This window comes from Drosophila hydei, unplaced genomic scaffold (assembly GCF_003285905.1).
Source record: "Drosophila hydei strain 15085-1641.00,03,60 unplaced genomic scaffold, DhydRS2 tig00000172-arrow-pilon, whole genome shotgun sequence".
NCBI lineage: Eukaryota > Metazoa > Arthropoda > Insecta > Diptera > Drosophilidae > Drosophila > Drosophila hydei.
Genome location: NW_022045682.1, coordinates 940,341 through 958,865, shown reverse-complemented (window position 1 = coordinate 958,865; position 18,525 = coordinate 940,341). Strand labels below are relative to the sequence as shown.

The following is an 18,525-nucleotide window of genomic DNA, read 5'->3' as shown; positions in this document are numbered from 1 at the left end:
AAATTAAAGCTTATATAACTATTTTTTAATAATTTCAAGTATTTATTTGGAAAAACTATTTTCGATTGTATACTATAATAAATTATTTTGTTTTGAAAATTTAGCATCATAACAAATAAATGTTTATTAACATGTTAATAAATAGTCTTCTCGACTTAAAGTATATTTAATCTATATTAATCTATACGTATTTATTATTATTAACAATTTTGGAAAGCCCCTAATACAATAATTCCGACACATTACATATATAGAAAGTATCGTACATATCGATACCTATCTGGAGGCTGCTAGAGCCAACTTAACGTTGTGGCAGTGTGTGTCACTGACACAAGCGAGCAGTACTTGGAACTCGTAACACGCACGAATGTCGTTGTCGCTCGGTTTAGATTAATGTCTTAAAAATTGAGATACGTCCTCGTTGCGTTAGTGAAATTGCTTAAATTGATGAAATCAACGTCGCTTAATTGAAGTGCACACTAATTTAATTGTGTTTTTAGAGCAATTTTTGTATATAAAATATTGTGTGCGTGGTGTTAAACAAGATGAAAATAAATCAGAAAGTGTAAAAGAGAAAGAGAGCAGCAATATATAACTAAGTGCAAATGTTTGTGTGGCCAGCTAAACAGAATTATGCTTAAAATACAATTTATATAAATTGCCAACAAGCCAATATTTAACAAACACCAATATTTGCAAAACAGAAAAATAGCAGCAACAGCGTTTAATCAGGTAAATAGTTGGGTGCCATGACAAAAGAGTTGACAATTCATGTGGCAAAAATGCCATTGATAAATTTATATTGCATACATACATATACACATATATAAGGCTATTAAAATATGGTTTATAGCAAGGGCATATAGGTAGATCTAGAATTGATGTACGTATTTATTAAAAATAATATATATATACATATACATAATGTATGTGTCGCCGTTGCGTTATTTCGTTGTGCCCAAAAGAGAGATACGAAATTCCCAGAAACGCATTTTCTAATTTAGACCAATTTCTGAGAAGTGACAGACAGCCAAGCGAGCCAACGACAATACAACAACAACAGCAGCAGCAGCTCAACAAGACGAACAACAATGCGCACACAAACAGACACATACATATGCATATACTCTCGCGCTCACACAGAGAGACTTAGCAATAACAGCAACAAGAGCATAAAGACAATGGCAAAGGGAGCGCGGCAGTTGGCGGCTGCTGAAGTCGGCAGCTGCTGTTGCTGTGGCGGCTATTGAATGAAATGCTGCTGCTGCTGCGGCTGCAAACATTTAACACCACAAGCCAAGTTGAAGCTGGCCTCACACACACTGTTACACGCGCAGCTAAAGAGAGAGAGAGAAGGCGAGAGCGAAACTTGACTCAATTCGCCTGAAGCCATACTTCATACACACTCAACGTTGGCAGTGGCGATATTTTTCGACTTACCCTTCACAAGAAAAGGTGTTATTAACTTTGCTGTTGTCTGTAATGCACATATACACACAGATACACACATCCACAGTTTTTTGATCATTCTTGTTAAAAGCGGGTTTTTGACCAGCTTCTTCCGCTCATTTCCTTGAATTTGTATTAAAACTTTTTTTGAGTGCATTTCTGTGGGCTCTCTGGCATTTTTAATAGCTTTTCATGTGAAATTGAAATTGTTTCCAACACATACACTCACGCATTCACATAGAGACAAGGATAAGTGTAATTGGGGCGTTGCTTAATTGGCTTGTCTAGATTCGCCCGCGAGCCAAACGATATTTACGGCGAATATGCCAAATTGTCTGTACCGAAATGTAAAAAAAAAGGAGAAAAGGTTGAGCCCTTTGCATGTGCTTTGCATTTATCGCGTTTGTTCATACGCAGCTGCATTTTGAGTTTTTCAAGATAAATAAAATACACACTTTGGAAAATAGGGATGGCGTTTAGGGAATTAGTCACGAAATGAATGTAAACAAAAATAAGACTGTTAGTATTTCAGTAACATACTTTGGAAAGCTTTTACATTACTAAGAAAAAATGAATTCTATAGCAATCAATAAATTCTAGCATTTGGTACGGGTATTCGAGCAGCTGTTCTTTATTCAGTTATAGCTACGTATATGCGTATGTTTTTTTTTGACAGACAAGCTAACGGAAATGCATAAAAAAGCAATTATCAGCTTATTTTTTGTGCATTACTCATGAAAAATAAAAAATAAGCTGACTTGAAAAAAAAGGAATGAAATACGAAAAATGAAACAGCTTTATGAATTTCCTTAAAATGCTCAAGTTACAATTTAATTTTTTTTTTTAATAAATTGTATATGTATATATGTATATGTAAATGTAAATGGAATAAAATTAAATACAATGTTCTTTTATTAATTTTGTGCAATAAGTGTTTGTCACACTATTCGTGATACTCTACGCATAAACATGAAAATATTGCCATTCTCTATTCCTCCCCACTTTAGCTCTCCTCATTGCTGATATTGGCTTATGCTCAGCTGCTGCTACTGCTCTGGCTATTATTGTTTTTTTTTTCTTTCTCTTCCACTCTTCCCTATTTCTATTGTATTAGTGTTTGTTATACGATTTACGTGCAGATTTCGTGGAAATTTGATTTGATGTATGCGAGTGGCTGTCTGTTGTTGTTTTCTTCTCTTCTCTTCATTTTGCGCTCATTGTTAATTGTTCGCGTGAATTTGTTCAATTGAAACGCAATGCCAAAAGTGAAATGTGGGCAAAACACTCAATTTTTGTTAAAGTGGAATTCGTTTGGGTTGTTTGTTTGTTTTTATGTTTTTGTTACTTTGCTCTTAATTGTATTTCATAGTAAATCATCGAAGCTATATGCATATAAAGCTATTAATACTCAAATATTGTTATTGAATTTTTTGTTTTGTTTTTTTTTATTATGAATTTTTTTTGTTGTTGTCGAGAAACCGGTTCATATTTGGTTGGCTTCAAGTTTTTGAACTTGTTTTATTTTGTTTTGTTTCGAATTTCATCTGGGTCGCTTTCGTAAGTAGATGATGACGACCTAATCTATATTTGCTAGAGCGTTGCCCAGTTACCAATTACAAGTTACACTTGGTCCGTATGGTACACACACCCCCAATGACCCCCAACCAAGCAAAGCCAGTTCCATAGTTCCAGTTCCAGTTGACTTATCTAAGCCACTTGCTCATGCCCATGTTGTCAGCTCCACTTGTGTCGTTTCTTTGTGTATCTCTTCCTCTCTCACTCTCCGTGTGCACATATTTGCCTTCCATTTCCATGGAAAACGAAGCGCTTTTGATTGTTCTTGGAACTGTTGTTTCCCAACCTCCTCTTTGTGTCTTGTGCTCGCGTCTGATAAGCTCTGTGTGTATTATTCGCCAGAATACTATCAGACCCGTTAAACACTCTGATTTTCGTGAGAATTGTGATAAGTAACATTAATTGCAAGCGTAACTAGCATTAAATTCTGTTTGTGTACTCGCAGAGTCGAAAGGTTGGCTTTAGAGTGTTTATTTGCATCAGAGTATATCGATTGCTCAATTATTGATTTATTTATTTAAATATCTGTTTTACAATATACAGTTAGTGGTTTTTTATGAACTATGTTTATTTTCGTTATGCCCTGATGTATTTACATTGCGTAACAGTTACTCATTACAGCAGTTACTCAGTCACGTCAATTGCACATCTCTAGTTGACAATTTCTATGGTTGGTTGGGCGACAGTCGCACACACACGCACACACACACACCCATACTCACACCAGCTTTTTATTTACCGTTGTTATTTATCAATGAAATTTTGTGGAACGCTTTGATTAAATTTTCAGTTGCCTGGAACTGTTTTATGAGTGAGTACGTACATGCATGTGTGTGTGTCCATACATCAAGTACTATAATTTGCGGTTTCGTTCGTATATTTTTTTATTTTGCCTATCGGCTTCCGGCTGAAGGCAATCGTAATCGCTAAATTTATAAATTTAATCGTTGCTATTATATTAACATTCATATATATATACATATATATGTATTTAGTTTCTGTTGACGAATTAAAGAGCGCCGATTGTTCCGCTGAATTGTCCAGTTGACATTTCTAGGCTGTACGAGAAAGTAATTGCTCTAAAGTATAGCCTTATTTGGCGAATTCCAAGTGCTTCTTGATAATAGTGTGAAACCTACCTCAATACGGGGGTGCAGGTATGTGTATTGGTTCTTAAGGTACATAAATCAAATGACTAATGTGATATATAAAGCATATACAGGGTTGGACATGTGAATGAAGTGTAGCATATTGTTTTATTATAGAGTTTGATCAAATTCGATTAATATATCGCATAGAAATTGAAAACTTTTGTATCTAGTCTTATATCAAACAGTATTTTCTATATCCATTGTTATATCAAAAAGTTTCTACTGAATCTATCCATCGTATAAATTTACTTTATCTTCTACTATACGATATATGTATGTAGAGTGAACACCAAATAGTAGTAGATATAGTAGAGGCTATATATATCACATTGCTATATATAGTATATAAAGTAGCATAGTGCTAGATATAGTAGAGGCTTCTACTTTATCTCCTATATATAGCTATACGATATAATAATATATATCCTCTACTATATAGACTAATACTTTGTTGTTCAACACTATATCTTTTTCATGTCAAACTATAATCTGTTTTTAGAATAATCTGTGATATACGATTTGATTCACCTTACAAAAAGCTTTTTTCTCAAACTATATAATCTACATTCCTTTCTGCTTCTAATGCTCTTCTAACGCAAATTTGGGGCTTAGAATTGACTGGGAACAAAATCAGACTTGGCTATATTCCTTCTATTTACCGTTAGTCATTCATAATTCAAATCTTAAGCATTATCATAACAAAATATGTACAAAAAGATACAAATGTATCTAAATGCGTGTGAGTGCGAGTGTGTGTGTATGCGTATGTATCTGTATCTTAACATGAATAGGCCAAACCTATCTTTCGAGGTAACCTTGGCAAAGTATTCGACGCACAGCCCGCAGCTGGACTAGAGTAAAATCGTTAGCAAATTAAGTTGAAATTTTGTTAGTGCTTGCGTTTAATCAGAAACACACACATACACACACGCATACCTACATACACACACATAAACATACACGTACAATATAGGGGCTGCGTACCTTTAAACAACTTCATGACTTCACCAACCATGTGAGTACCGTGTGCATACATATTTTCCAAGAATACACACACATATATATGTGTGTATGCATACATACATAAGTATGTGTATTGTATGCGGATTTATCATGAGAGCCTTTCAGCGCCGCAGCGAATTTCTACGAATTTTGCCACTTTTCACATTCATGTTAATATTATTATTGTGCTACCTCTTCTTTTCCTCTACTACTTATGTATTATTGCGCTCATACATCTGTATTAACGTGTGTGCGTACTTCATAAGCCACACATATGTGTATTTATGTATTTAACTAGAAAATTTATCCAAGGCGTGAGCTTAGATAATGCGAATGCCAAAAATAAGGTGATAAGAGCTGAACATACACAATAAGGGAAGTATGTAATAAAGTTTTCTTAATCTACAAGTGCAGAATAATTGGCATATCTGCCCTCCCATTAGTTAAGGTTTAGAGCTAAATGCGCTATAGAGTCTAAGACAATAAGCTGCAACAAAATAAAGAAATAAATATATTGCCTATAAAATAAAAAAAAAAAAAAAAAAAAATTAAAACTTATTTAAAATTAGAAAGACAAGCAAAAAACCTACACTTTTAGCATCGATAATTAATTAATTTGAAAATTAATTTAATTTAATTAAATAAATTAAAAAATTACATGACACTGGATGCCCTTAGTGCAGCCTTTCCAGCTAACTGTTAACTGCAAATGTGAAAAAGTAAAGTGTTAGTACATTCATATCTAACAGTACAAAAAGTCATAAACAATGGCATCTTATGAGAATTTGATTGGATTACTTTTTTGCTATTTGTGTTGTTTATCTACGTCAATGAGATTTCTCTAGGTATTTCTATAGCAATGGCCAAATCCCAAGCATATCAGTCACGAACCGCATGATAAGCGTATGAAGGGATAGATAGAGGAGTATATGTGGGTGTGCGTGTATGAGTGAGATGGCAATTCGTAGATAAATATAAAAAATCAAGCTCGTGGGTGAGAGCAGTTGAATTCGGTGGAATTGCTAATTAAATTGGCATATGAAAAAGCCGAATTGCCATGAGAATTGTTTATGTTCATACAACAAAATTTCGAGTGAAGCGCGCAATGAATGGAGAGAAGCAAATACCTTTTAATATATATATATATATATATATATATATATATATATATATATATGTATACATATGAGCGGACGGGCGTACGGGCGAGTGAGTGGGCAAAATGAAAACGTAATAAATAAATCTCATTTCAATTTTCTTGCGAAAAAATATCAAAATGAAATACACTTTCTCAGGCCGCATTGTACAGAGGCCACTCCCCACTCTCTGTGTCTTCCCTTTTTGCCTCGTTCGTTGCGCTCCTTTGGCACTTTGCGCTTTGTTGCCGCGCGCTCTGCTTTGCATGTGATTTTGTTTTCAAGCGAAGTTCATTTGCGAATTCCAAGTAACTGCAAAAGCGAAAAACGAAAAAAAAACCAAAAAATGAAATAAATAGCAAGAAGAAGCAGTACCGGTAGCAGTAGCAGCAGCAGCCAATGGAGTCAACGAAGCGACGGCAACGAAAAGTAATTGAATTCGCTTTAAAAATCCTACGCCCGTGTGTCTCTGTCCCATTCGTCTTTGTTGTCTACCTATATAGCCCTATCCTGCTTGCAAGCCTCGCCGCTTCTCTCCTCGCCTGACTCTGACTTCGCCTCTCATACCAGGCCGTCGCCGCTGTTGAGGCTTTGTTGTTGCAGTTGACTTTTTGCTCACGCTTTAGTTTTGCACTTGCCCGCTTGCTACTCAACTGCTACTACTACTACAGCAGCTTGCCTAGCTCATACACATTGTTGCCCCCAACATCTCTCTCTCCTCTTCTCGTCAACTGCCTCTACTGTAAGCTCGCACTGACCGCAATTCATTTTGTTTTGTTGTGACAATTTCAGCGTAAAAACATGACAATAGGCGGAGGCAACACCAGCGCAGCAATTTCGCTTTTTTCTTTGATTTTTAAATGCCAGTGTGCGAGAGGGACGGGGAGCAGTTATGTAAAGTGAAGCGGGTGGCGAATTGCTGGGAACTCAGTTCCCAAAGATACGCGCAGAGTTTAATGTTGGCAAAACTGCGACTTAACTTTTAGCAAACTTTTATTTTTCTCAATACTGAATTGGAAAAGTTTTGACTACACTCTTTACCCCCGGCCCCTCGAACGTTTAGTTGCTTTCAACTTTTTACTAAATACATAGCCAAATAGTTAGTATTTTAATTTGAAAAGAATTGAACGCTTATCGGCTTTAGAGTTTCCAGAAAACAACAAATATTTAAGCTGAAAATAAACAATTTATTTGAAATTAATTTCAACTAGTGCAATAGATAAGCGTAATATTCAGACAGGTGCCTATTAGAAAAAGCTCAGGTACAATACACCCGACCCTACTACATGCATGCGTACGTGTATATGTCGCGCCCCCCGTATATATATATATATAGACTTTACTGTGAAGCGTTTATCAGCGTTATGCTTTACCAGGAACAAGTTATGTATTAGATCATTATCTGTATTTGGATTTCTGATGAAATTTCGCATTGTCTGCAGCACTTCCAGCTCATGGCAACAAAGCACAAAAAAAAAACGTGAAAAAAGAAGAAGAAACAAGGTACGAAAAAGCGGGCCTTCTCGAACCGCCAAGCAGGCTGCAGCGCAATCGGTCCTGTGACTCATGCCCCACTAGCAAAACTACCTACCCACTTACCCATACACACATGGCGTGTATGTGTGCGTATGCATGTGTGTTAACTTTTTAGAGCGCGCTATGCGGTTTTATCTGGTATGCTTTAACTTTTGTGTTTCCATTGAAAGTTGCTCGTTCAACGTTCGTCATGTCATGCGGGCTCTCTGGATTTCATCATTATCGTAAATAATATATGTATATGCACATGAACACATACACACACATATATATATATATATATTGCCTATAATATAAATTACTATAATTCGTTTTGTTCTGGGATTTTGTGTTTAAAATTAGCAAATCAAACTGTTCTGTGGTGTTGTGTCATAATGAATTAATTCATTCGCATTGAGTAAGGTCGAAATGCAGCACGTGATGTTGCTGCCGGTTGGCCATAGATTGCGCCACATATGCCAATTAGTTTAGCTAACTGTAAAGTATGGAGAGAAAAACCAATTTAAAAGTATAGAAATTCTAACTAAAAACGAGTCAAGCGTTGCCATATCGAGTTCTTTGCTTTTTGACTGTCTATAGCATTTCCGGGAAGTACGAAATGCCTGAAATGGGTTTCCAACCAACTTTAGCTGTGCTATTAAATACACTCTCCCTCTCCCCCTCCCTTCGCACTTTGTTAATTGTTTAACGAGCGAAATTTGAAAGCGTTTCCAATCGACGTTTCAAATTTCCCAGAAATTTAGGGTGTTTCAAGTACACATAGATATATATATATATATGTAGCCATAACTGCGCAGCAATTGGTTAAGTTTAGCTTAAAGCTCACTGATTACCAATTAGCGTTGAGGAAATTATATTAGTATTTCTGTTGAAAAGCTAATTAGAGGATGTCAGAATTAGTGAACTGCGATTTCTGATTCTGCAAATGACAGAGAGAGAGTGGGAGAGAGATAATTACATTAACTACATTAAATATATATATGTGTGATTCTTAGAATGTATATTAAATTGAATTTTCATATATCAATTTAATATACTTTCTAATCATTATATTATATTCGAATGATATTCAGAAGTCGCCTGATCGGTGAGCTAATGCTTCAATGGAATAACCACATAATGACAAAGCTTTTTTTGTGACAATATTTCCAGCTGTTCTTTTTCACGTTTTTTTTCGGGTACATTGGCCTAGAAAGTGACTCATTAGAGCGAAGTCTGTCACGGCTTGCCCTTGAATTGGGTGACGCATTAGCTAACACATTTCAATTGCTGCGATAAGGATTCTCGAGTCACACTTCGTATCGGCCCCATATACACACACACATTGAGTAGTTTCCCTTCAGATAAACTGTAAATCGTTTATACGAGTCGCGTTATCAATGAACGAATCTCGTAAGCGCTATTCTGCTGAATGAACATTTACTGTGTAAACTTGAATGTGAGTCGTGGGTGCAGGGGTTTTTCGCTTCTTCTTTTTCTGAAAATTGCAATGATTTGTGAAATCAGCAAAAATTTGATATACAAAACAAGTTGGGAATAGACTAGTTCAACAGGCGCTTGTTCAAATGAACTACTAAGACTAAGACTATGAGTGTTGAACTATAGTTACTCAGCTGAACTTGAAGCTCCTTTCAGCTATGCCAGCTATCGTTCATTAGCGAACCAGAAGTTCTATTGTGCCTTTGCATGTTTGCTGTCGCTCATGAGCCAGTACATTGCACCAGTTAATAAATTAAGCAATGTTTGAATCCTAAACATTTGCTCATCATATTCATCTAGAATTTCGCCAGCTTCAGTTTACTCGTCGCCCTGTCTAAATATAGCATCAATCATTACGTTATTTCGCGTTACGTTACGCTTACAGAGATGTTGTCGACAAGCGCGATGCGTGGGATTGGTATGCGCTCCATTGTTTATTTTAATGGGCCATTCCTTGAGCAATGCGTGAGTCAGTTCGTGTGGGGGAGAGTCGGCCACTTGGCAACCAACTGCCGTATGTGTGTGTGTGGGGCTGGGGGTTGCTGTTGCTTCTATCTAGTTCAAAATGCATTTAATTGCTTGATGAACGCTCCAACTTCAACTCTACTTGAGTTAAGTAATTAAGTCAGCAAAACTAGAGTGGCAGGAGGAGCTAAGAGGGGGGTCTGTCGCCTGTTTTGTTGCTGCAGGTCAAGACATTTCACACTCGGTTAAGCGACTGACTCCGTGACACTTGAATGGATTGTTGTGAGAAAATCATTTATAAAAAACTGAACTGTAAATAACGTGGAATTTCTATTACTCAAGCAATTACTCACTGTTTCCAGTAAAATGTATTTTATAATAAATTAAAAAGAGACCAACATCCGTTTCGAATTAAAATGCAGCTAGTGGAAACAACGTGTGTGATTAACAGAAATAACAAGGTGGCAACACCTTGACAATTCGTCGAAGAATGAATCAAGGAAACTTGACAAATTGTTAAGCAAATAAAAAACGGTGGCAACTCCTTAGAATTCACTAAAATGTCCAAATATGGAAGGTATGGCCACCTATTAACATAAGTGCAGCAGCTAATAAGAAGTTAATTAAACAGTGTGGCAACGCCATAATATGCAAATTCAAAATAATTTAAAATATAGTTAGTTAAACAGAAGTTTGTTTACATTTAAAATAATTGTGTAATTCTATTTACAGTTGAACGTAGCTGGAATTGGAAGAGAGCAGAAGACAGCAGTTTCCAATGGGTCTTCAATTGAGCAAGCGAACAGCAGACGTCGTTGACAGCAGCAAAAGCAAAGTTCATAGAAATTCCATTAGCGAAGCGAATTCGGAGCAGCATCAGCAGCAGCACGAAGAATTGGCTGAAACTGTCGAAGCTGGCGGCACAAATACAACAAGAACTTCAACAACAGCAGCAGGAGCAGCGGCTGAGGAGGCGTTAGCTGAGGTGCGACAAATTATAATTAAAATACAATTGGCAAAAATGGAGAATGGCAATCAGGAGGAGGAGCAGAGGGTGCGAGAGGGAGAGCGCGAGCGCGAGCGCGAGCAATTGCCTTTGTCAGAGGGCGCCGCGACGTCTGCTGCGGACGACATAGTCAATGCAAATGAACAAATGGGCGCAGGTGCTAGTCGAACTGCGGGCAGTTCTTCAACGGAAGCGCCGAAAAAAACAAACGAAAGACAAATTGTGAATAATAACAATTTAGCGGGAAGCATTGCGTCGGAGTCGGCGTTGACGTCGGCGCCTACATCGGTCAGAATGCTACAATTGCACGATGATGACGTCGTCGTCAACGACGTCGTCAGCGAAGACGGCGAATTGGAAGTGGCATTATCGTCTCTGCTGCGTCGCAGCAGCGGCGAAGGCGTCGAGTACTGTGAGGTGCTCGAGCCACAGCCAGTTAACGAAATGCTGTCGAGCGGACAACAACGTACGCAAGGTGAGCTCCAGAGCGAATTCATTTGTTAATACAGTTATTCACTTTCGTGTTTGTCTCTCTTCATTTCAATAGCAGCGAGCTCTAGTAGCAGCAGCAGTGGCAACAGCTGCTGTCGCAGTCGCAGCAGCAAAGCTTTGTCAATGAATTCAGCAACTGCAACTGCAGCTGCAGCAGGAGCAAGCACATCGAAGCGACGTTGCTGCAAGTGCAAGTGTCGCGATGTGATTCGTGGGCTGCGAGGCATTCTGGAACCCAGCTCAAGCAGCGCTCAGGCCAGCAAGGACAAAAAGGAAGCAGCCGCAGCAGCGGCGCCTAGGAGTAAACCGCGCAGCAGTGCAGACAGACGTTCAACGCCCCCAACGCTAAGCAGCGGCAGCGGCAGCGGCAGCGGCACTGGCAGCGCAGCAGCATCAGCCTCGCAACTGCAGCGAATTCAACGCAATTCGGTGGCTATTGCCGAGCCAAGCCAATTGGCCATTTGGGCAGCGCCTACGAATGGCATTGGCGATGTCATCATACGCATCAGCTCACAGCCGATGCCGCAATTTGTCGTGGAGCCAGCTGCTGCCGTCAGTCACAATAATCGCAATACGTTGCCCATGGTCGCTGCTATGGGTCACAATATACGCTTGGTAACTACTACAGATGGAGCAGCTCCTGCAACCGGCACGGCAGCTCTGCTGCCTCTATCCATCGAACAGTCCTGCCCGCCAACGGTGAATGCGTATGGTGCCGGTGTAACGGTACATTCGCAAATTGATTTCATGCATTGTTTGGTGCCGGATCTGGAACGGATTATCAACAGCAGCTTCTACTGGGGCAAAATGGATCGCTATGAGGCGGAGCGTCTGCTCGAAGGCAAGCCGGAGGGCACATTTCTATTGCGCGACTCCGCACAGGAGGAGTTTCTATTCTCAGTTACATTCCGGAAATACGGACGTTCACTGCACGCGCGCATTGAGCAAAGTGGCCACAAATTTAGGTGAGTCAATGTGCACATATTTATGCAGGCATACATACATACATACATACATACATACATACATACATACATACATACATACATACATACATACATACATGCATACATACATACATACATACATACATGCATACATACATACATACATACACATACACACATACATACACACATACACACATACATACATACACACATACACACATACATACACAAACGAACACACAGATGCATGAGTTCCACTGCGTGTTAGAGTTGAGAGTTGTGCTATCATGTGTTATTCGATAAACGGAAAATCAAAATGAATAGCCAAACATATTCATTCTTCTTAGCGATGAGTTGTGTTATCGTTCAGTGCAATTTCAAACGAACTAGATCTAATTACATTTAACGCGCAGCTCTAAAAATACTTATTCATGCTAAATTAATGGTTTTTAAGAGTGCTTCAAGCTAAATGGCTTTTCAAGCTAATTGCTATTAAAATGTCAAATTGCTTTTCCAACTAAATTTTTAAGTACATCATCATTAATTTAAGTTAAATACATGCAAAAACTTTTACTAACAGTTCAATTGTGTTCCCGTTTTAGCTTCGACTGTCATGATCCTTGCGTGTTTGCTGATTTGACGGTAACTGGTCTGCTGGAGCACTACAAAGATCCGTCGTGCGTTATGTTCTTTGAGCCCTGCCTAACCATGCCTCTGCATCGCCGTCAAACGTTCTCGCTGCAGGAGCTGGCGCGTGCCACAATCGTCTCGAATACCACATACGATGGCGTCAATCAGCTGGAGCTGCCAGGACGCTTGAAGAGCTATCTCAAGGAATATCACTACAAGCAGAAGCTGCGCGTCAAGCCATGCGATGCTCATACACCAGCGCCGTATTATGCCAACATATAGTCCGCGGCAACGTTGGCAGTGGCGCCACCTGTTGTCGAGCTGCCACCGGCGGGGTTCGCCTACTACGAGGATGTGGACAGCAGTGGTAGCGATCGCGATGACGATGAGGCGGTCAATATTCGCGTCTCCTATGTGCAACATGCCGAAGTGTTGGCTCAACTGCGACATCCACAGCAGCAGCAGCAGCAACGGCATCTGCAACTGCAACAGCAACAGCACCGCCAATTGTTGCGACTGCCGAATCGCATGTTTCATGCGCTCGCTCGCCTCTCCGCCAATCTCAATTGTTATCAGCCTAGCAAGCGCAGCGCCTGATGTACACTGAAAGAAAGCAGAGCAAAAAAAACCAAAACACAATTTGAGACAATCCCAGTGCATCGCCGACTCCAAAAGCAAAGAAAACGAAAGCAAAAAGAAAAAACTTAAATATAAAAAATCAAAATATGATATAAATAGTTAATGCAAGTAGCCTGTGTAAACTTAACATAAGTATTAACTAAACAAACTGAATGATCCTCTCCTATACATATATATAGAATAGGCACGTCTGATATTATATATATCTATCTATATATATAGTCGTGTCTTATCCGCATTTGTTTTCCAAGAAAGTATTTTAGTAATGCAAATGCATTTGTTAAAGTATTTTATATGATTTTTGTACATGTTGAAATTTCTATGTATATATATATGTATTTTATGAATATATATAGCAACTTCCCCTTAGCCCCGCCCACACACTTAGGCGTATCTAGATATTACAACTCTCATTAGCCAAATTGCAAACAAAACAAAACAAAAAAATTAATTAATTTATGTGTACATCAAGTAATAGTATTTTATTTATTTATTCTAATTGTAATTTGTGGCTGCGCTTCAACTATATAAAATTCCCCCCAATTGTAAATAAATAAATATACAGTTATATATAAATAAATGAATAAGCATTAGTTTGTATTTGAATACTCCTATTAGGTGGTTGCTGTTAATCGTAAACAAACAATTATTATGAATATATATATATATATTATATTATATTATATATTATGTATGTGTAAATTATGCAGTTGTTTCATAACTTATACAAATAGTTACATATCGGAATGTTGTACATGATGTGTATGAGAACAAATAAAAAACAGACAGAACTATTTGCAACAAGTAAAATATATATTTAATTTATTACAAAAAAGTAAATGTATTGCTAAATGTGTTTCATTACGGGGAAGGTGCTCATAAAAAATGTTTTTACATTTATCCACACATTTCGAAACACGCGCCAAATTAATTGCCCATTTTTTTATTTTTACCAACACTGCTGCTGCCCAGCACTACTGTTAGTCGGGCGACCGCCACATTTATTTGCCATTCACTCAGAACGTAAACATTAGTTACGGTCACTTTACAGCCATAGCATCTTGTTTTGTTTTAATAAATTTAGTTTTTAATATTTTTAAACGCACAAATAACAAGAAGGATATATGATGTTGAGATTAACAAGCTGCGCCCTGTTGTTGCTCACGCTAAACGTATGCGGTAAGCCAGTGCGTATAGCTAATGTAGCTATATTGTCTAAGTCAAATGTTGGGTGTGGTCTGCCAACAGTTAACTAATTGAAATTTCTTGTTTTGCTCATTACTCATTGAATTAGGGAGCTGGGCCATACGCTGCTACCAGTGCTCATCGGATCAAGATCGCAAGGGCCATGACAGCTGCGGTGCCTACAAAGCGTTCAATCGCACCGAACACATTTCCATTGAGTGCAACAGCGATGAATCCCATATGCCAGGCTCCTTCTGCATGAAGGTCATACAGCAGGGACCACGAGGCTTTATCTGTGAGTAGTAGTGGAATTATTGTTGCAGTTTGTTATAGCCGTTTCGTGTTTCATTAGGGGACGGTCGCTGGCGCCAGGTAATACGCCGTTGTGCCTCTGTTTCGGATACAGGTGTCACAGGTGTCTGCAACTGGGGCGTCTATGAGAATGGCGTCTATTGGGAGGAGTGTTATTGTTCCAGCGACAGCTGCAACGGTTCCGGCTTAACAAAGATTCACAAATCTCTGCAGTTGCTGCTTGGCTTCGCAATGATGGCAGGCGTAGCCAAATTCATGCGCAGCTAGAGAGCTCGTCCAGCTGCCTTCAACAAAGTGCCTTCAGCTAATTGGAAGCTCCTATCAAACTTAGTTTAAGCAAATTTTATACACACCGCTACACATTCCGTCCACCTTTTGTATTTAATTATAAGCCACAACAGTTGTACACTTCGAATCTCGAAAAGAAATGATAAAACTCATGTTTGACAAAGCCAAATGTATATATAGTCTATATTTGTTTTTATCTCGCAGATGCAGCGTGCCGAAACAAAATCTATGTATAGTTAGTGTTTTTAGTTAAATTTTACATTTATATAACTTAATCATCTCTTTGTGTATTTTCCTGATATGTCAACGACTTTAGACCGCCTTCTGCCCAGCCGTAGCTACTGTCCTTGGCCACTGCTGAGTAGATAACAGTGGAGCCATCATCGAAGTGTTTCATGGCCAGGTAAGAGCGTCCTTGCTCCAGCCAAAAGTGCATTTCATCCGACTGCTTCCTTCTCCTATCCGACTGATTTGGATTGTTATACTAGAGTAAGAGAGCAAAGGTTAAAGGTTAGCAAATTATCTGTATGGAGATCGATTGATCGACCTACCCATTTCTCGTATAGTTCCAGTGGCTGATGGAGTTGCGTCCAGCGTAGCACCTGCAAATAGAAGCAGAGAAACTTACGCACATGGCGCTTTGTTATGCTCGAGCTCTTGTTGTTGAACTTGGCCAAGTCCTGTAGGGTTCTGGTGCAAATCTCACGATCTTTTGGGCGCGCCAAGCTCTCGCCGATGCAAGTAGCGACACGCAACAGACAATCAAAATCTTCGTCTAGTACTCGATTCAGTGTCGTGTCATCATGAGACTTGCGGCCCATACTGCTGCCGCAGCAACAACACAAAAATTTCAATGTCAGGGTGAAAAAATTACGTAAAAGCCAACTAGAAAAGGAACTGAATGGGATTTTTCTAGATTGAGTAAGCTTATGACACAAGTCTATGAGTTCGACGCTGAATATAGAACGGAGCAACTAGGCAACTGCTTATATCTCAAATCAAACAAACGAAGCGATCATTTGCTCATTCTAAAATACCTTGAACCCATGGAAAAGGACAATTCTACAATATTAGTTTTGGGAAGCTGCAGAGGGAGGCTTGGCAGACTCCATGATCAGGACATTTATTTATGCAAATTTTGTTTTTTTCCTTATTTTATTGTATTTTTTTTATATATTCATATCTTGCTTTATTTTTTTTTATTACTTTGATTTTCTTTTAATATTTAAAATTTCAAAAATATATTTTTTAATATATTTTGTAATAAAAACACATTTAATTTTTTTATTATTATTAACATTTATTTATGCAATTTTTGTTTTCTGTTTCTTTTGGTTTTGTTTTTGATTTTTTCTTTCAATATGTTTAGGTTTAATTAAACGTTAACTTAACTGTTAATTAATTGTATAATTTGTTGCAATTTCTTTATATACGTAATGCCCAACTATTTGTGAAAAATTGCGCGCCTGTTAACAATTATTTATTTTTTATATATATTTTTTATTGTTAAAAATTGTACGCTAAAAGTCAAATTTTTTTATTTATTTTTTTTTATTTTTTATGCCTTTTACCAATTAGACTAAAATCGACTCTTTTTGCTAACCTTAAGTTTCATATATTGGATATATAGCTTGACGATGAGTTAAGTAAATTGATTTTGACTAGATTATAATACTTAAAGTCGAATGTCGAAAGTAGAATTGAATTGCAACAAAGTTTTCTGTGTGAGTGCGTGAAATTAGGGAATTTTCTTTTATCTTTTTGCTTTTTTCTAAGGTGCATGAGAGAGTGAGAGAGAAATAAGGACAAGATCAGGCTAAGCCCTAGGGCATAGCTCTATGAGCTGTACCATCTGACATTCTACAGTTTGGCTGGCCACACCCACTACGCCTTCCTATGCCACTATCCTTCCTTTGGCCAGTAACTCCACCAAGTTCCTTGACAATCCGAACGAAGTGAAAAATATTTGCTCAATTTGCGTTTTTTCTAAATCTCTTTTTGTTGATGAATGATCGAAAATACTTGTTTGAAAACCTAGAGTAAATGGACGTATGTGTAAGAAGCTGAAACAGAAAGCCAATCAAATTAGGGAATTCACAAGTTGAATGCAAGGCAAATCCTTTCCCTGGGCGTGGTATAGATGGTCTACAATAAAATAAATTATTAAAGCTTAAAATTAAAACAAGATTCGAATTTAAATTAAAATAAAATAATATTACAAATAAATTAAATAAAAAATACTGCTCATGGGTTTCCCCATATTAATTATAGAATTTCATTTAAAATATATAAATAAATGTAATATATAAAATATTCAAATTAAATTAAAAAAAAGCAATATAACAATTAATGTAACTAAAAAAGATAGAAATATTTTATTAATGTTTTTAGAATTATTTGTCTTATAATTTTAAAGATTATTCATATTTTCAATAGAAAAGAAAATAATTAATTTTTTTTTAATTAATCAGTTTTTGTTATAGATTATTTTGATTATATATTAATTTAATATTTCAGTGTTATACATTTTTTTTAGGTATTTAAAATGTTTAAATATTAATATAAATTGAACTTAAAAAATACAATTTAAATTTATTTTAAAAATATTCAACATAAAAAGTAAAATAAATGAATTAAAACTGATAAGAAGTTGCGCGATTGGCGCATCGTTGGGTTCCACTTTGCTCTCTCTAAGTACCTTCGTGCCACGCCCAAAAAACGACAGACGCCTACGCCCAGTAGAGGGACAGATCTAGAGACACATACACACACAAACATTATTTAAGACTAGTTTTAAACATTAAGCGTTTACTGTTGTTGTTGTTGCTGTTGTTGTTGTTGTAAATGAAATCACAAACTGAAGCAGAAAGCAACAGCCGCACGTCCAATTAGATTCCAATTGGATAGTATCTTTAGACCACAATGGGCGTGCGTGCGTCCAAAGTTTTGCTATCCGTCAGCGTGGAGGACAATGAGCAGGAGGTGTTGTTGTTGTTAATGCTGGAGTCCTGTTGCTCCTCCAGGTCGAGCTCCGGGGCATTGTTTTTGTTGGCTGGCGGCGCATGCAGCTGCACTTGCTCTGTTATGGTCAACGGCTCACTGACCTCCGACTGTGGCGACTCCAGACAGGGCGGCGGAGGCGTATGCATCGCATACAAACAGCTGCTCGATGTGGTTGAAATGGTGGAGCTGCTGTCCACGCTGGGCAGCTCTAGCTCCGGCTGCTCTGG

General features: G+C 37.7%; 3 protein-coding genes across 3 annotated transcripts; 2 read left to right on the top strand and 1 right to left on the bottom strand.

Annotated features, from left to right (window-relative positions):
• The first annotated feature begins 693 nt into the window (after nt 1-693).
• Nucleotides 694-14,072, top strand: LOC111599387. Its single transcript, XM_030223376.1, is given in 5 exon segments — nt 694-732; nt 10,526-11,274; nt 11,309-11,322; nt 11,394-12,256; nt 12,844-14,072. Coding segments are annotated over 4 exon segments (2,205 nt in total). The 5' UTR covers nt 694-732; nt 10,526-10,571; the 3' UTR covers nt 13,469-14,072.
• Nucleotides 14,073-14,531: 459 nt separating this feature from the next.
• On the top strand, nt 14,532-15,476 carry LOC111599390. The gene is made up of 3 exons (XM_023315026.2): nt 14,532-14,689; nt 14,805-14,990; nt 15,048-15,476. The coding sequence occupies exons 1-3, from the start codon at nt 14,635-14,637 to the stop codon at nt 15,272-15,274; spliced, it is 468 nt and encodes a 155-aa protein (XP_023170794.1). The 5' UTR covers nt 14,532-14,634; the 3' UTR covers nt 15,275-15,476.
• Nucleotides 15,477-15,486: 10 nt separating this feature from the next.
• Nucleotides 15,487-16,219, bottom strand: LOC111599389. The gene is made up of 2 exons (XM_023315025.1): nt 15,847-16,219; nt 15,487-15,779 (listed from the first exon to the last, which is right to left on the bottom strand). Exons 1-2 carry the CDS (start codon nt 16,114-16,116, stop codon nt 15,567-15,569), a joined length of 483 nt encoding a protein of 160 aa, XP_023170793.1. The 5' UTR covers nt 16,117-16,219; the 3' UTR covers nt 15,487-15,566.
• Nucleotides 16,220-18,525: the final 2,306 nt, after the last annotated feature.

Bases quoted from the DNA above. Each gene is read 5' to 3' on its own strand.
- LOC111599389 (XM_023315025.1), bottom strand. From the start codon at position 16,116: ATGGGCCGCAAGTCTCATGATGACACGACACTGAATCGAGTACTAGAC. The intron at 15,780-15,846 runs GTAGGTCGATCA...CTCTTACTCTAG, and splicing joins TGGAACTATACGAGAAATGG to TATAACAATCCAAATCAGTC.
- LOC111599390 (XM_023315026.2), top strand. From the start codon at position 14,635: ATGATGTTGAGATTAACAAGCTGCGCCCTGTTGTTGCTCACGCTAAAC. The intron at 14,690-14,804 runs GTAAGCCAGTGC...TCATTGAATTAG, and splicing joins GCTCACGCTAAACGTATGCG to GGAGCTGGGCCATACGCTGC. The intron at 14,991-15,047 runs GTGAGTAGTAGT...GTGTTTCATTAG, and splicing joins GGGACCACGAGGCTTTATCT to GGGACGGTCGCTGGCGCCAG.